A 19,025-nucleotide genomic window follows, 5' to 3' on the forward strand; every position below is an offset into this window, starting at 1 on the left:
TGCAGTCAGAGTCTTCTCTGAGATGCGAGCACGACATACAACACAATTTATCAAATTACACAACGGATATACAGTATGAAAATAAGATTGATTGGATTATACTCACAGGAAGTATAAAACCTCTTACATGGGTCTATTAAAAGTAAAGTAACACAAAAATGTCAGGGAAATTACTTTACTTAGATTTAAGTACTGCAGTTGTACATTTGAAATACCTTCCTACCTTTCTGATAGGAAGCCTTCTTGAGGTGGTATAAAACATTTCTTCTTATATTCTGATTTGAGTTGTGGACAACTATGACCACATGAATTAAAAAAACATTTCACTGCCCAAGTCAGCTATAACACAAGTCTTGATCATCAGACTACATGCTGTACAGTATTTGTGGACAGATTTTGTCCCAGGATTTCTTATGCATTTCTTCTTCTTCGTTGCATGATTTAGAATAATAAGGTGAGAAATGGGTCTATTCTGAGTTCATCCTGCACTGCAGCAGCTAATAAAGTCCATTTAATCCCAAAAACGCTTTTCTTTTAGGCAGGCTGGAGCAGAAAACAACTCACCTTTCTCAAGTTGTACAGTAATGTCACATGTGTATGAAGGTGGATCAAACAAGCTAATCTTAAATGTCAAAGTAGAGAGGAGCCTAGTAGGCCTATTTATTTTCATTCATTACACAATATGAATAAGCTATGCAGACAGTTGTAAAGAAAGAACATCTTTTTCTTCTGTTCTCTACTTGTTATAGTTACACAGTATTAGGGGTGTGGGCTGTATTAAAAGTATCCACTGTTCTCCCATGCTCTAACACACAGTAACGATGAAATGTGTGCTGTTCTCACATTCTTCCTCTGTATGTACACATAAACAACAAGGCAGGGAAATATAAAAGGAATTTATTTTATTGTTTGGGTACATTATTGTTCAGTGTACATGCTCACATCTGAAACAAACTTTACGTGCTTGATAACTCTCCCACCCCGCAGACATCTACACGTCAATACCGATTTATATTCATAGCGGCAAGTGCTATGTAGCTCCACATAGGGGACACAGGAAGTGACATATAGCACATTCATGCGGCGTCGAACCGCGTAGGAAATTCACAGCCGCACCGGCAGAGCTCCAGAATATGCAACTCGGCCGGCTCACGCGCGGACGCGCTACAGTGCGAGGGCCCGCCCAACGCTGCTTGCAGCTTTAATTTATTTTTTTTTTTTTTTTTTTTTTTTTTCTGCAAAGTAGGCCCAAATGACATGGCCTAAACATACTCGAAAACTCACCAAAATTTGCAAACATGTCAGAACCGGTGAAAAATTTCGTATTCTACAAGTTTCGCACATGGGCGTGGCAAAATGACTCGCTAGCGCCACCTAGAAAATTGGAAATGATTAGCCCCTCGTTCACGTTCAACCTACATGTACGAAATTTTCTGGGGACATGTATCGTATCAAGACGCACAAAAAAGCCTCAAGAACCCATAGCCTAAAGTCAACAGGAAGTCGGCCATTTTGAATTTTACGGCCATTTTTGGATGATTTACACACTTCGTACTTTAACGAACTCCTCCTAGGGATTTAGTCGGATCGACGTCAAATTTCTGCTGTGCCTTCTAAAGGCATTGACGATGAAAAGTTGTGCTATTTGCGCGTTTTCGTCAATGGGCGTGTCCGTGGCGTCGATGATTCGCAATGAAACAGGAAGTTGTTGTAACTTCAGTGTACATGCTCACATCTGGACCAAACTGTACATGTAGGATGAGAGTCCCGCCCTGAACACATGTACATGCCGACATTCACCCACAGTCATAGCGCCACCTGCTGGCAACAGAAAGTGACCTTTAACGAAGCAGCCCCCGCCGCACGTTTCACCTACGTGCACGAATTTTCTGTGGTACGTGTATCTTGTCCAGACGCACAAAAAAGTCTCTTGGAGCCATAGCCTAAACCCAACAGGAAGTCGGCCATTTTGAATTTTACGTCAAATTTTGGATGATTTACACACTTCGTACTTTAACGAACTCCTCCTAGGGATTTAGTCCGACCGACCTCAAATTTTGCTGTGCCTTCTAAAGGCATTGAAGATGAAAAGTTGTGCTATTTGCAAGTTTTCGTCAATGGGCGTGTCCGTGGCGTGGCGTCAAAGATCAGCTCTTCGCCATGACACGGAAGTTGTCGTAACTTCAGTGTACATGCTCACATCTGGACCAAACTGTACATGTAGGATGAGAGTCCCGCCCTGAACACATGTACATGCTGACATTCACCCACAGTCATAGCGCCACCTGCTGGCAACAGGAAGTGACTTTTAACGAAGCAGCCCCCGCCGCACGTTTCACCTACGTGCACGAATTTTCTGTGGTACGTGTATCTTGTCCAGACGCACAAAAAAGCCTCTTGGAGCGATGCCCTAAAATCAACAGGAAGTCGGCCATTTTGAATTTTACGTCAAATTTTGGATGATTTACACACTTCGTACTTTAACGAACTCCTCCTAGGGATTTAGTCCGACCGACCTCAAATTTTGCTGTGCCTTCTAAAGGCATTGAAGATGAAAAGTTGTGCTATTTGCAAGTTTTCGTCAATGGGCGTGTCCGTGGCGTGGCGTCAAAGATCAGCTCTTCGCCATGACACGGAAGTTGTCGTAACTTCAGTGTACATGCTCACATCTGGACCAAACTGTACATGTAGGATGAGAGTCCCGCCCTGAACACATGTACATGCTGACATTCACCCACAGTCATAGCGCCACCTGCTGGCAACAGGAAGTGACTTTTAACGAAGCAGCCCCCGCCGCACGTTTCACCTACGTGCACGAATTTTCTGTGGTACGTGTATCTTGTCCAGACGCACAAAAAAGCCTCTTGGAGCAATGCCCTAAAATCAACAGGAAGTCGGCCATTTTGAATTTTACGTCAAATTTTGGATGATTTACACACTTCGTACTTTAACGAACTCCTCCTAGGGATTTAGTCCGACCGACCTCAAATTTTGCTGTGCCTTCTAAAGGCATTGAAGATGAAAAGTTGTGCTATTTGCAAGTTTTCGTCAATGGGCGTGTCCGTGGCGTGGCGTCAAAGATCAGCTCTTCGCCATGACACGGAAGTTGTCGTAACTTCAGTGTACATGCTCACATCTGGACCAAACTGTACATGTAGGATGAGAGTCCCGCCCTGAACACATGTACATGCCGACATTCACCCACAGTCATAGCGCCACCTGCTGGCAACAGGAAGTGACTTTTAACGAAGCAGCCCCCGCCGCACGTTTCACCTACGTGCACGAATTTTCTGTGGTACGTGTATCTTGTCCAGACGCACAAAAAAGCCTCTTGGAGCGATGCCCTAAAATCAACAGGAAGTCGGCCATTTTGAATTTTACGTCAAATTTTGGATGATTTACACACTTCGTACTTTAACGAACTCCTCCTAGGGATTTAGTCCGACCGACTCAAATTTTGCTGTGCCTTCTAAAGGCATTGAAGATGAAAAGTTGTGCTATTTGCGAGTTTTCGTCAATGGGTGTGTCCGTGGCGTGGCGTCAGAGATCAAGTCTTCGCCATGACACAGGAAGTTGTTGTAACTTCAGTGTACATGCTCACATCTGAACCAAACTTTACGTGCTTGATAACTCTCCCACCCCACTATGGAGGACCGATCCTGACACAGTCAGAAATAAATACAGAAATAAATAAATGCTCAATAAATAAATAAGCATCCAATTAAATACACAAAAAAAATAAAGTAAATAAATAAATGGAGACATAAATGTATATATTTTAATTAGTGCCTTTACTATTCACCTTTGTTATAATTACCTTATTTGTTTATTCAACTTTATTTATTACTAATTTTTTTAATGTATTTATTATGTGTGTGTTTTAATATTTTTGTTGTTTTATTCTTCCTTTGTATTTATTTACCTTATTTATTTTCACCCATGGTATTTATTTCTGCCTGTGTTTTTTAAATTTTTGTATGCATTTCTGCCTCATTATGCAAATGAGGAGGGGCTGTGTCTCAAGGGGTCATCTTCTCTGCTATTGGTGGACCAGTCAGACAGGAGAGCTCCTACTCTGCCTGCAGACATCAACGATCTTGCCCTCACACAGTCAGATGGCTTCCTTCAGTGCGCTGAGGTGTTTAACAACTCTGAAGACAATACTACCAGCAATGTCTTCCTTCTCTTTTCACGTAGACGCTCCGACAGACAGTGCTTTCAGTTTGCTGCATGCATGGACACAGAACTGCGGTATAGGGAGAAGCACACGGTCAGCTGGCTGCAGCTAAATCTGGAGTGCACTCGTATTCAATTCTGTATGGTAAATTCAGTTTTAACGGAGCAGAGCGAGCTGACAGGCAGAGTTAGAGACTTTTTCTGTCTGTTTCTCTTTACAAAGACGCATGTTGCAGTCAGAGTCTTCTCTGAAGAGGGCAATGAAGTCTCAGTAGTACCCGATGCGAGCACCACATACAACACAATTTATCAAATTACACAACGGATATACAGTATGAAAATAAGATTGATTGGATTATACTCACAGGAAGTATAAAACCTGTTACATGCGTAACACAGTAATGTCAGGGAAATTACTTTACTTAGATTTAAGTACTGCAGTTGTACATTTGAAATACCTTCCTACCTTTCTGATAGGAAGCCTTCTTGAGGTGGTATAAAACATTTCTTATATTCTGATTTGAGTTGTGGACAACTATGACCACATGAATTAAAAAAATTAAACATTTCACTGCCCAAGTCAGCTATAACACAAGTCTTGTTCATTAGACTACATGCTGTACAGTATTTGTGGACAGATTTTGTCCCAGGATTTATTATGCATTTCTTCTTCTTCGTTGCATGTTTAGAATAATAAGGTGAGAAATGGGTCTATTCTGAGTTCATCCTGCACTGCAGCAGCTAAAAAGTCCATTTAATCCCAAAAACGCTTTTCTTTTAGGCAGGCTGGAGCAGAAACACAGTAACGATGAAATGTGTGCTGTCTCACATTCTTCCTCTGTATGTACACATAAACAACAAGGCAGGGAAATATAAAAGGAATTTATTTTATTGTTTGGGTACATTATTGTTCAGTGTACATGGTCACATCTGAAACAAACTTTACGTGCTTGATAACTCTCCCACCCCGCAGACATCTACACGCCAATACCGATTTATATTCATAGCGGCAAGTGCTATGTAGCTCCACATAGGGGACACAGGAAGTGACATATAGCACCTTCATGCGGCGTCGGAACCGCGTAACAAATTCACAGCCGCACCGGCAGAGCTCCAGAATATGCAACTCGGCCGGTTCACGCGCGGACGCGCTACAAGTGCGAGGGCCCGCCCAACGCTGCTTGCAGCTTTAATTCTTATTCTTATTCTTATTAAAATCTGTAATACAGAACTATAAAACACACAAATTATGATAAATACAACTATAGCATGAATATTTAGTGACAATTACATATTGCCTTAACAGTTGGAAGATAAAAATTATTTAACATGACACAGTTTTAGCAATTTTAAAGCTAGCGGAACAATCATAAGTATTTAACCTACTTTACTTAGTCGGCAAAGATGTAACTTGGGCCCCTATTTATCAAGCTTCTCAGAATTACTCATAAGAACATTGCTAAGAACTGACTTAAAAAAAGATTCTTAGCTCAAAGCTGTGCTTAAAAGTTAGTTATCAAGCATCATAGTCCTAATTTGAGTTAAGTGACTAAAGCTGCAGTCAAAAAGTCTAAAAAATCTCCTTTCCTAACCTCCTTTGATGTAAAGGAGAATCCATAAGGACTTGGGAAAAGAGGACCATAGACAGTATACTAACGTTACTGGACAAAGCCACCCCGCTGATTTGAATGGAGAGCAGTGAAGCCAGTTTTGGACCAATAAAATACTACTACAGGGTAATTCTGGTAGCTGTATAAATGCGCCAACAAAAAGTTTCATGGCTCAGTGTGTTTGTCTGACTGGGATCATCAGTGTTTAATCAGCCCACCTACAAGGTTCACCTGTAAAACACCAACGCAGCCTCTCTGATTGCTCTGATAGTTTTTATTGCCGAGAATTTATAATCTAAGCAATACGGTTACATCTCTCATGGGTGTGTCACAGGGTTTTGACGTAATTTTTGGGCCTACATGGATCTCTCCAAGCAGGCTTTGGTTGGCTTCACTGTCCGAGCCCTGGCTTACCCCCTTGCACGGGGCTCAGAGAATCAGACTGCTCTTTTCTAAGCAACGTAATTATGCGACGGCGGATGTTACTGACGTGGCTTGTCGTTATAAAACTACAATATTCCTAAGATGGACTACAAAAAGCGCATCCTTGACACTGCGCCCCATGTTGTTGTAATGCAGGCCATCAAAAGGTGGACAAGATAGCAAAAAGGCAGATAAGGTAGCCTACCAGTCACTAAATAATGGACAGGGTTGTCACATTGAGAATGCTTGCTCACACTCACCCCTCTTTCCACCCATAGGCGTATTTATCAATATGAATCTCAATTGTATGTAAATACAGTGTTTCCCACAGAATGTCAGTGTAATTGTGCAGACAGACAGACAGAGAGAGAAACAGAGGTGATGCTGAGAGAATATATGCACGGAGCGGAGCTTTGTGATCAAATACGATTTTACCCATTTTAAATAGTAACAAAATCAATCGAAAATCAGCGTTGATAATGTGGCAGGCCGCCACAATTAAATCAGTGTGTGGGAAACGCCTACTGTAGAGGTTAGTCCATCCAGTAGTATTATGCTCATTTTCAGGTTCAAAATCTTAATTAGGGGGTTGTACCAGAACAGGTTTACATGGTGTAAATTTCAAAAAACACCCTATTTCTCATACTGGACATTGCTGCAGCTCCTTTTGAGCTACAGAGTGATGCATCTTACTTGTACAAAATCTTTGCTGGGAGTTGCACATGCGCAGTTCCCAGGTAAGGACTACTAGCCAATCAGAAGCAGAGAAGGGTGGGTCATAAGAAACAAGGTAGTGTGACCCAAATCAAAGCTGCTTCAGATTGAGACCTTAACAGATGGTATAAGTTACTCACAAGTCCACAACCACACAACATCATTGTTCCACATCTTACCATCAGGACTAAACGTTGAACTGTTGCCGGTGTTCTGACGATGCCTTGCAGAAAAATGCTACTATAACGCAAATCGATAGACTCAACTCTACTTGACTCTACTCGGCCCTGCTCCATTTTCTACTGCAGATAGTACCCAGAGATAGTACGTAGCTTGTCGTCATAGCAACGCCACACACAACTGCTGTGACGTAATTTTCAATGCGACACACACACCAGTGATCCACACAGCTTTCTCTTTTTTAAGTTAAAACGTTTCAACATTCCTCAGAATGTAAAGACAGATAAGCGGTATGAAAACCTTCCAGCTGTGTTTTCCTCTGCCGTTGCTACTGCAGCGGTCTGTGTGACGGCGGGAGCAGAGGGCTCTGTGAGCGGGCGGCTGGCTGGCCTCACACGCTCCTCCCACGGGTTGGCGCAGGCTTCCCCCGCAGCCACTTGTGGAGCTCCTCAACTCCGACAATATTGAAGCCCTTTTTTGTTCCGCCATCACTTCTCATATAACTGTCAATATTCGAAATCTACACAGCTGATTTCACCTCAAAACTTCTCAGAAGTGGATTTAGTGATGAAATTCCATATGGAAACTGTAAAATGTAAAACTGAATATTCTGTCTGACCAATCAGCAGTCTGTCTGTTTTCACGTTACATTTTAGTTTCCCTCAGCTCACTTGGAACCTCAAGGGAGGTGAGGTGATACTAACAAAAGTACCTGGAAGCAGGTACAGGTACAACATTTCTACATCTCTTTATTACGCGTTTTCATTGTGACGTCACAAGTAAAGGAAGTGAAGGGCTGGACTACAAACGAGCTGTTTTCAAGCCCTTCAGAGCAGAGTTTTCTGTGGGAGATGGGAACTCCCTTTTGGCTGGACTTTGGTCTTTTTCACTTTGCAAACCTGTTACATGCACAAAAAAGATATATAACTCAATAAAGGAGAGGGGAAAAAGCCAAAAAGCACAATACCACCTCTTTAAATATCCCCACCACTTTTCAAAGTGAACAGATTTTACAAACAGAACAAATGATCATGTTAATATGATAGGCCAACTGTGCTATAGATTAAACTTTGACATTATGCAACATTAAAATGCTGTTTGCGTGTTAAAGCATCAGTACAAAAATTCAAATATTATAAAACATATAATAAAAAAACTCTCTGAAATGGACCAGTTTTACCATGGTCCAACAAGTACTTTTACTTTAGTATTTTAAATACATTTAGCTGTTGTACTTTTACCTAAGCAAAATCTTGAATGTAGGACTTTTTACTTCAGCACTTCAGTGGACACAATTTACTTTGGCAACGATTACGCCGCAGCCCTGTTTTGCAGCTGCCGACTACACCGCCCTTGCTCAAAACTAGACAAATTTCAAAAAATATTAATCCATTTAGTCACACAAAAATATGGGGAAATAGAGAACATCTCGTAGTTACCCTTTAGGTAAAACATATCAATACATAAAGTACTTCTTCTACCACTGAGAGATAACAGCAAAGTAAAAGGTAAAATAAATAAATGAATTTTAGCATGGGTATGATGTCATTGTTGCTGTAAAATGTTACTGCGTGCAAATTAAAAGGTTAGAGGTTACAGTAGATTTTGTCCTGATTGCTGGTTTCATTTTCACGTGGGGAGGTGGAGTCTGCACATTTGCAGACTGGAGAGGACTTCTCATGGGTGGTAAACTGAAGAAAAAAAAACAAGTACCTTGACTGATTTGATAGGAAATGTCAGTAAATGTTAAATACATTGGTATCATGATTCCTTGGAGGATCCAGACACAGCTAAGGTTAAGAAAGTCACCTCCATGTTCCTGTCATCTGACTGCCCCCTGGTGATCAAACCTGGACAGCACAAAGTGCAAAAAGTACTATTTTTATGTCTCTCAATGTGAATGAAACAGTGACAGAACAGATAGTGTCTGAAAGTAACTCACCATCAGAGTTCCTCCTTCCATTTGTAAAGGAGCAACACAATAACAGCATGCAGCACAACCACAGTGACACATACAATGAGATGTAATGTCTGTTTGGATTGTGTTTTGAAACCCAATGTTATTTTTATTGTAATTTGTGGGGAAGTCATCATTAGTGATGGTGAACATACAAGGTGCAGGACTGTGATACCTGTGTGCACCCTCTCCTGCATGTGGTTAGGTTTAGACAACAAAAACACATTAAGGGAAAAATCCTGTTTTTGGTAAAATATCAATAAGGTAAACTCTGTGTCTCATTTTCAAGTCACTTTTTAGGGATGAAAAGGATGGCTAACCTTATTGGTTCCCCGACCTTTACTCCAAATTTAGTCAAAATTTCATTTTATCCAACATTTTGGTTTATGACCAAATACCTGCAAAACTAATGACACATTCCAATTAGCAAATGTTAGCATGCTAACACGCTAAGATGGTGAACATGGTAAACATTATTCTTGCTAAACATCAGCATGTAAGCAGTATCATTGTGAGCATGTTGGCATGCTGACATTAGCACTTTGCTCAAAGAAACCAGTGCCTACAGCTTCAGAGAGCGACTAGCATGTTATTCAGTATAAAATCTAGAAAACAATCTTTCCCTAACCTTATCCAAGTGAGTGCGTAAACATAACTATAAACAATTTAAACACGTGCTACTTGGCAATACGTTGTCTGGGAACATTTTACCACATTTTGTGATATGTCAGTTATTTCTTTCTCGTTACATGTATAAAAACACAACTCAAGTGGCGTTATGTTTCTCACTAAACACATGTATAGATATTAACATAAATTAGAGGTATACTAACATAATTTCTAGTAAATGGTTCCATAAAATATGCTAATTACTTAAATAATCTTGTAATATATGAGTCCAGGTGGATCTAAATATCACATGGGAAAAATGTCTTACATCATATAAAAATATAATAATAATAATAATAATCTTTATTTGTTTATTGCACTTTTCAAAAACAAGTTACAAAGTGCTTTAACAAGTGTGAAGACAATAATACCCAAGAGACAATAATACAAAAAAATACAAGATAAAAGCAAGAAAACATTAACCGACAAAGAAACAACAAACATTAAACATTAGCGTCTGTTTTACATCATGTAAAACTGTTTAAAAGTGTTTTCAGGGTATGATTGCTACTAAAATTTAATTTTTATAAAAATCATATGTCCCTCACTCTTATTAGATATTTGTTTTACAGTAACAGTGCGCTTGTTTTACTCATTATAGGCTTGCCTATAATGAGTAAAACAAGCGCACATAATGAAAAGGGGACGTATTTTCCACTTTTTTTCTCAAGAAAATTTAATTATGATAAGAATTACTCAATATCTTTATGTAAATACAAATATATACTTAATATTTAGTCATTTCAATAAACTATGAATGAAAAATTCCAACATAACAGGGTGGACGGAGGTCTATTATCATAACAGGGTGGACTAGCCTTTTACCTGACTGTGTGAGCACAATGACTAGCATGACCTTCAGAACTAGTTTTTGAAATTATTGAGGCTAGTTGCAGATGGGAAGAAACTGTTTTTGTGGCGAGAGGTTTTGGTTCTGTCAGAGGGGAGAGTCTGAAACAGTTTGTGACCAGGGTGGGAGGAGTCAGCTGCAATCTTTCCTGCTCGCCTCAGAGTCCTGGAGGCGTACAGGTCCTGAATTGATGGAAGGTGACAACCAATCACCTTCTCTGCAGAGCAAATGATGCGCTGCAGCCTGCCCTTGTCCCTGGCAGTGGCAGCTGCCTACCAGATGGTGATAGGATGGACTCAATAATGGACACATGGAGTGTAGAAGTGCACCATCATTGTCTTTGGCAGGCTGAACTTCTTCAGCTGCCGCAGGAAGTACATCCTCTGCTGGGCCTTCTTGGTGAGGGAGGTGATGTTCAGCTCCCACTTGAGGTCCTGGGAGATGATGGTGCCCAGGAGTCCACAGTGGTGACTGGGGAGTCACACAGGATGATGGGGAGGGTGGGGCTTTCTAAAATCCACGACCATCTCCACTGTCTTCCGAGCGTTGAGCTGCAGACTGATGGTCAATCTCCCACCTGTAGGCGGACTCATCCCCAATGAGCCCAATGAGGGTGGTGTCATCCGCAAACTTAAGGAGCTTGACAGACTGGTGACTGCAGCTGTTGGTGTACAGGGAGAAGAGAAGGGGGGAAAGAACGCAGCCTTGAGGGGAACTGGTGCTGATGGTCCTGGAATCAGAGACATGTTTTCCCAGCTTCACGTGCTGCTTCCTGTCCATCAGGAAGTCTGTGATCCACCTACAGGTGGAGTCAGGCACGTTCAGCTGAGAGAACTTGTCCTGCAGCAGGGCCAGGATTATGGTGTTAAAAGCAGAGCTGAAATCCACAAACAGGATCCTGGCGTAGGTTCCTGGGGAGTCCAGTTGCTGGAGGATGTAGTGAAGGGCCATGTTTACTGCCTCATCTACAGACCTGTTGGCTCTGTAGGCGAACTGTAGGGGGTCCAGTAGTGGGTCTGTGATGGATTTAAGGTGGGACAATACAAGGCATTCAAAGGACTTCATAACCACAGAGGTCAGGGCGAAGGGGCTGTAGGCGTTTAGTCCAGTGGTCCTTGGTTTCTTGGGGACAGCGATGATGGTGGAGGCTTTGAAGCAGACTGGTACATGGCATGTCTCCAGTGAGGTGTCTGTGAGGTCTGTGAACACCGGAGACAGCTGATCAGCACAGTGTTTCAGGGTGGATGGGGAGTCCGGCCCAGCTGCTTTGCAGGGTTTCTGCCTCCTGAAAAGACCGTTGACTTCCCTCTGTGATGGAGAGAGGAGGAGAGGGGGGGGAGCTGGCCAGCTCTGAGGAGGGAGGGGAGAAGTAGTGGACTGAGGCTGAAGCTGAGCGGAGGAGTCACAGGGGATGGTGTCCGATTGACTCTCAAAGCGGCAGTAGAGTCAATCGGACACCATCCCCTGTGACTGATGGTGATTGTATGTGCGAGTTGACTGGTTAACCCTATCTACTAGCAGATCTGCAGTGATGTGTTAAATCACACATGAAAAGCTTAAAATGCGTTGACATGACAAGCCTTAAAAGTGCCGTACTATTTATAGGCCTACGCCATCCTATGACATCATAATGTCACACAAGACCTGTGTCTGAATCATCTTTGTTACAAGATACTGTTGAAAGTTAAATATTTTGTAAATAAAAAAACAGCCTACAGCTAAAAAAAATACTCACAGACTTTGAAACATCTTTGTTGCTGAGAAAGTTGTTCATTTTAATTACTATGAGACAGTTTACCTACAGTCTAAGAAAACTTCTCACACAAACACACACACATACAAAACCTTGGGTGGACAAAGGGTCAGGATGACACACACAAACTCAAAAACCCCACCCCACACACCTCACGCACGGCTCTTATACGTGTATATTATATCGTTTGCATACTACTCCTGTTCGCCCTGCTGCTGTCTATATAATTGTATAGATTTATATTGTTTCAAACGTCATCTCATTACACAACCCCTTTGCAAAGTGACAAATAAATTTACCTTGTACCTTGATTTACTAACAGCTGGTGTAATCTAGGCCAGATATGAGCCAGATCACCATGTGAAACTATGCACACAAAGTTCATCCTGCAAACATTCACTGCTACTATGATAAGCCTCCAGTCTATTTGGACCACCACTGAGGATCAGCTGTGCTCAGAGGCAAATCAACTACAGATACAGATGTAATTACAGAAAAAAATACAGACAATAAGAAGTAAACATTGCTTGAGGGTTTGAGAAGTTTAATGTCAACAAAGCATCATAAAGTTGAGTGGAAGCTAGGAAACAGGAAACTTGGCAGGAAATGGAACAATCGAGGCACTACTGGACTCTGATCTGTCAGAGTACAATAATCATTAAGGCTTACTGTCTTTATATCTCTAAGACATTTAAACAATACATTGATACTTGACATAAGAAATATACCTCAGTGGAGACTGTAAATATCAGAAGTTTCATTTATAAATGCTGCAAATTTCAGAAGAGGTTTTATTGTTAGACTAAAGGCAGAAAACCCAATCACCTGCAAATTTCACTGACGGTCAAATCAAATAATATTTCAACAATATTTACTGTCAGTTTTCACATCAAACTGGAGGGATAAGACAGTTTTTTTTAAATGTGCATCTTAAAATAAAGTGCTTACTTTCAGAAAAATAAAAAATAAAAAGTGTAGCTTAAAGTGACTGAAGTGTGGTCTCAATTTTATAATGAACACTCAACACTTTTTATCAATTGAATGGCTTTAATACTTCCTCTTCTCTTTCATTCCCTCTTATAAATCACTTTCCTACTTTCTCCTGTTCAGTGAGAAATGTGAGCTCTAGCTTGTCCTGCTGGCTATTGTATTTTCTGTTCCCTCAGTTCAGATTTGAGTGGGTAAGTTGGCTCAAATCAGTCCTTTATCTCATAGTGGTGCTTCACATTGCCACAATTTAAGAATCTGTACATTTTTGATTAAAAGCTATGTGAAATTTCTTTTCTCTGCCGTCTCCTCTGTCCATGTGTGTATCTCACTTGCGGACTTGAGTCAAAATGTTTGGTGTAGTGGGACAACAGTGTGGATTTGTGCATTTTATATTAAATAAATTTGAACTACTCAAAACTATTCCCCTCTCTCTGAGAGCAGGGGGGGTTGATTATCAACCCTCTACAGACGGCTGAAGAGACCACAACAGAAGGGGTGGAGAGGTCACTTTCTCCAAGCGCTATTCATGAGCAGTTGATCGTAAAACTGGCACCTTTGATTCGACAGCCTGATAACGTGGTGCCTGACTGTTAAACTGACAAAAGGAACATTAACCAGCGATTAGCATTTCCCTGAACAGCCTATCAGAACTCCCCTTTAGAGGGGTGCGGGAAACCCTAAACTGCCCCCCCACACACATGTAACCGTGGCAACTGACCTTGCTCTGTGTTTCATTACCCCATTTGACAATTGTTTTCCTGTTACCAAATGCTTAACTTAGAACGGTACAACCGTTTGACCATTGAGGTTTGATTGTGGAAAATATTTGATTATAATACGCGCAAATAGATTTTCTTTTCTTTTATGGACATTAAAAGTTTAGAAAGGCATTCCCTCAGGAAACCGGAAACGCCCCCTGGGGGAACCATGCCCCAGACCACAAAAGAGCGACACACGATGTCGCCCGCTCTTCTCCTCGTGCTCTCCAGGCAACGGCCTAAGAATTCGACCAGCGCAACGAAGCCTTTGTTCGCTTGAAGCTACACACGCAAAGTGCCGCAACATCGATTTTTACCTCAGTTCCAGCAACTTTACTTGTTTTATTTTCTTTCTTTCTTTCTTTTGTTTTGTTAAAGTTATCAGTCCGTTAAGTTACACTGGACTAATTCAGGAACAACCAAGTTCCCTTTTAAGCTTTTTCGTCGAGCCAACTTCACTGAGGTCAGACCAAGCCATGTGGTCTCACCAGCAGCAACGAAGGAAACTTGAAAACAGCCGAATTGCCAGACTGAGGACGGCCAACCCTTGAGGTTTTTCTTCAGACACACCGGAGAATCCCTAGCAAAAGCCAGGATCGGGCAGCTAGCGTGGGACCCATGCAACAGGCCAAAGCAGGCCGTCGACATGCAGTAAGACCAAACAAAACATTCTGTGCTCAGGGATGTCCCATAATGTTAATATTGTCTTTTTAACTCCTAAACTCATAGCTTACTTTCATTAGTTCTCCTCTGCCGTATGAGTCAAATGCTTCCCACAATCGAACCTCCATTCTCATTGTTCAGCCATTGTTTATTGCCCTGATGTATTTAACCACCCTTTTTTATCACTTTAGTTAATAATGTAATCAAGGAAGGTGTGTGTGGTGACTATTTCTGCCAAGAGAATTGACCCTTTAGATATGAGACTGACTGATTGATTTAAGATAATTGAGCGATTATTAACTAACTGATCACTAATGAATAATTGTATAGTTATTAAAAGCTACCTAGAGGTCCGGAGATTCTATAGGATAATAACAACTCCAGTGGTGCCCCGAAACAAGAGATTTTTATGATATTTTCTGAATATTAAAATTCATAATTGGGTATTAATTCTCATACATTTATTAAAATTCATAGCTAGTTTTAGACATGCTATGTCGGGGGTCCGGAGAGAACGGCGGCTGGGTCCAGGTCCGGTCTGGCTATTAGTGACCTCTTTCATACAACCTTTTAATAGGCTACTGATGTGTCAGAAAGTCTTTTCTTTCAATTATTTGATTGCTTCCCAAAATATATAAAGCTTTCTTGTAAAATTTTTACTTTTTGTCTTCTTGTGATCTTGTGACCTTTTTCTCTCAAATTTCGCATTGTTACCTACAGCCCAGTGGAGTAATAATTGTGTGATAAAATGTGATAAAAACTGTTTAAAAAGTTTAATTTACTTACCCTCAGCTTCTACATCTGAAAGAAAGAAAAGTGAAACTTTGTTATTTGCTTATTTAGGGAAGTTAAGTTTGTCTTTTAAAATATATATTGATGATACATGATACATGTTAAATTCACAATTACTACATTGTAATTTTTTGACTTTGTGTGCACGAGAATATACACTTCACTTGGTGGAAATCCCTCCCAGAGGAAAAAATGTGACGGAAATGCCCTGTAGTAACCCACTGTTTGAGAAAACGTGATTCAGTGCCCTAATGGGCAGCCTTCAAATTGTAAAATTGCGGTGCAGTGCTAACTGGGGTACCCCTTTGTGCAATAAACATGATGAAGAGCCCTCTGCAAGGACAGATAAGTGCTCAGGGCCCTAAATCCCAAAGGGGCCCATGGAACTTTGTGATTAACTATTGCCGAATTTAATACTAGGTCACTACTTACAATTAATTATTACAAGCGTACCATTTCTTTAAAATTATTTTATGATTTTTCACCAGTGATAACTCAGCTGACTAATCTACTGTTCCTTTATCTCTAACCACCACATATGTTTATATGAAGTGCTACTCTGTCTTCATACTCTGATGCATCAGTCAGGTGTTGGTATTAACTTGCATCGTGCAGCCATGCCTTTTAAAGCCACATTTATTAACAACTTACAACATAAATGGTACACTGAGTGTGCACTTATTCTTCTAGGTTTGCCTACCTACCCATTTCAGAGAACAATTTACAAGCTGAAAGAAAAAGAGGGGGAAAAGTTTCTCAGTGAGATCAGTGACAATTGCCTTATGGTGAACACAAATAACTATACAGATCTATTGCAATTTGTATTTTATAAATAAAATGTATATTTTATTACATTAGAAAACATTTTATTTGATCATCAATGGTGAACCACTGATGAGAAACTGTTCATTCTACTCTGAGATTTGCAACATTAAAGGCTAACGCCGGGAATCCACTGACTCCGGCTACGGCACCTTACGGCTGCACCTTACGGCTGCACCTTACGGCTGGTGTTGATGCGTCCTCAGCCCCTCAGAAGCGGAGCGTGCAGCCTGCCCCATGTTATTGACTTGTTACTAATTTGACATCTATGTGACCCCATTTCATTCCGTCAACTTCAGGCTGCATTTCCCACAGGGAAAGAAGCACAAAATGCAAACACTGATTACCAAATCAACAAAATCTAAACAGGTCAGCAAAATCAGACAGACAAAATGCTCTGATTCTGAAATGATCCCTGTGGGAAATGCAGTCTGAAGTTGACGGAACTAAACGGGGTCACATATGATGCTTTTCCATTAGCAGTAGGGGTAAACCCGGGGCTACACGGGACAAAAGTAACAAGGCGATTTTCTCAGGACCCTGACTGCATTTGCAGTCAAAGCTGTGACAGCACCTTCAGCATGCAACCCTTGATGGAACTGCCAAAAATCGCATGATTTCGGCATTGTTTCCCGCGGCCGTCTTCGGAAAACAGTTTTCGAGCATTGCAATCAAATTTCCGAAGCCTACTGTTTTTCGAATTACAAGTTGTGTCTCTCTTTTCATGTCTCACAGTAATGATTAATCTACAGGTTATTTAGTGCTTTAACACATCCTGAAGTTTGCCATGTCAGAGTTTTTCAGTGTAAAAATAAATCGTGTTGATATGTCAGGAGTTCCTTTTGGGACGAAAGTAACACTTGTTACTTTAGCCAAAAGTAACAAGTGTTGCTTTAGTCCCACTACAGAGACCACAAGTGTTTCTTCTTGTTTATGTTATATTATACCAACAGATTAACACAAATAATCGAGTTATTTTACTTTCAACCCTCCTGTGTGTTACCACCCAACTGATGGGGTCGAAAGTCACAATGTGCGCTTATCTTTAAAGTGAAATTATACGGAAGTCGTTCTACATTTGTACAAAATACCCCTGATATTGATAGAACACACCTGTGAGTTAGTGATCACAGCAAAAACATATCTCTGTCTACAACATAATCAACAAATAACTTTTTGTGTAATACAATATAAACTATAATAAAATGACTTTGCTGTAGATCTATACTGAATATTACCACTGCTATTTTTATTCCACTTGAGACAGTTCTCGCAGAGAAACTATTGTTCTAATCTGCTGTTGACATTTCCTGTTTTTCTTTCAGAGTAACCTGCTTGTTGTGAAGATGGCAGGAAGGCAAACATCATCCAGAAAAATAGGTGCAATACTTTCCTCTAAGAAATACAGAGTATTGAGGACTTCTAAGGATACAGATTACTTTATCTAAACATTTAGTTAATTTGTAACTTCAGTGACTGAAAGTGAAACAAAGAGCTGCCAGATTTTATTGGAGGAAAACAAACAATATGTCCTTTGTTTTTTATTGAACAGTGTGAAAAGTATCTTCACACTATACAAACATTGTATATAGCAAATGTTCACATTAAAGTCAAAATGTCAAGTCTGTTGTTATAACATTGTGAATTTGACACATCATGTGACTTAAAGTTTGCCTTTTCATTCTTTCAGACCTTAGAGCTGAGGGTAAGTAAAGTACTTTTTAAATTGTTTTATGTCAAACAAAGTGTTACTCCACTGAGCCGATTTTGTTCAAAGTGCTGATATTTTGAGAAACAGGTGTGATTTCATGAGAAGTTTAAATTTAAATACTTTTTTTTTCGACAATAAGAAATTTCACAATAGTGCCAAAATACTGAATCCTACCTAATACTTTTATGGAATTGAAACATTTAGGCTTGATAACTCCTGAGCAACTCCAACTCAGAAAATGTCAATGAAATGCAGTTTATCAGATGGTTTTTGTCCAAATTTTGTAACAATTATCCTAATTGCCACTCCACATTAGAATGTAATCTACTGGTAAGGTTGTTCTCTAGTCCTCTTTGAGACTAAATGTAGTGTCTCTTTGTTGTTGTTGCAGTTGTGCAAAGAAGTGCAGAAGTTTCTCTTGATGCACTGGGCACCATACCCAAAATGCTGGAGATGATTGACACCGCTGGCAGGCGTGGTAACTCATTTGCTGTTGGTACCTATACATTTTCTGGGAAACATGCAGAAGGAGGTAATAATAAATCTATGAAGCGCCTTCCCAAGGCAGGAGTGTATGCTGGTGAAGGAGTGGGCGCAGAAGTTGGAGCCTCTCTTCCTTTTTCGGTGCCTTTGCTAAAGCAGAACTGGCCAGATCCTCAGCCTCTGTTGGTCCAGTGAAAGCTAAAGTCGGTCTGGGAGCAGACCGTATCGGTGTAGAAGGTTTAAAGTTTCTGGGAACACCCACAAGTATTTCTCTCCTTGGATCTGAGCTTCAATGGAGTATTATGTAAACTGTGGCTTCATACAAAATACAGCTTGTGAGGTTGTGTTTAGTGCCTTCTATGCTAACCAAAAAACCTCTTTCTTAAAATCATTTTATTTTTGCATTTTTAAAAACCGGTCACATATGTGTGTGTGTGTGTGTGTCACATCAACACACTGGAAGTGGATTATAAA

General features: G+C 40.6%; 1 protein-coding gene across 1 annotated transcript in view; it reads left to right on the top strand.

Moving 5' to 3' along the window:
• Positions 1-18,746, top strand: part of LOC119905080 — a 30,264-nt gene extending 11,518 nt beyond the window's left edge. Inside the window, exon 2 of the mRNA XM_038721797.1 lies at positions 18,460-18,746. Within this exon, the coding sequence (XP_038577725.1) occupies positions 18,460-18,746 (287 nt within the window). The remainder of the gene's footprint in view (positions 1-18,459) is intronic.
• The last annotated feature ends 279 nt before the right edge of the window (positions 18,747-19,025 follow it).

Source organism: Micropterus salmoides, unplaced genomic scaffold (assembly GCF_014851395.1).
Source record: "Micropterus salmoides isolate LMB-PRFRI ecotype aquatic unplaced genomic scaffold, ASM1485139v1 Ms_hic_scaffold_16, whole genome shotgun sequence".
Classification (NCBI taxonomy): Eukaryota; Metazoa; Chordata; class Actinopteri; order Centrarchiformes; family Centrarchidae; genus Micropterus; species Micropterus salmoides.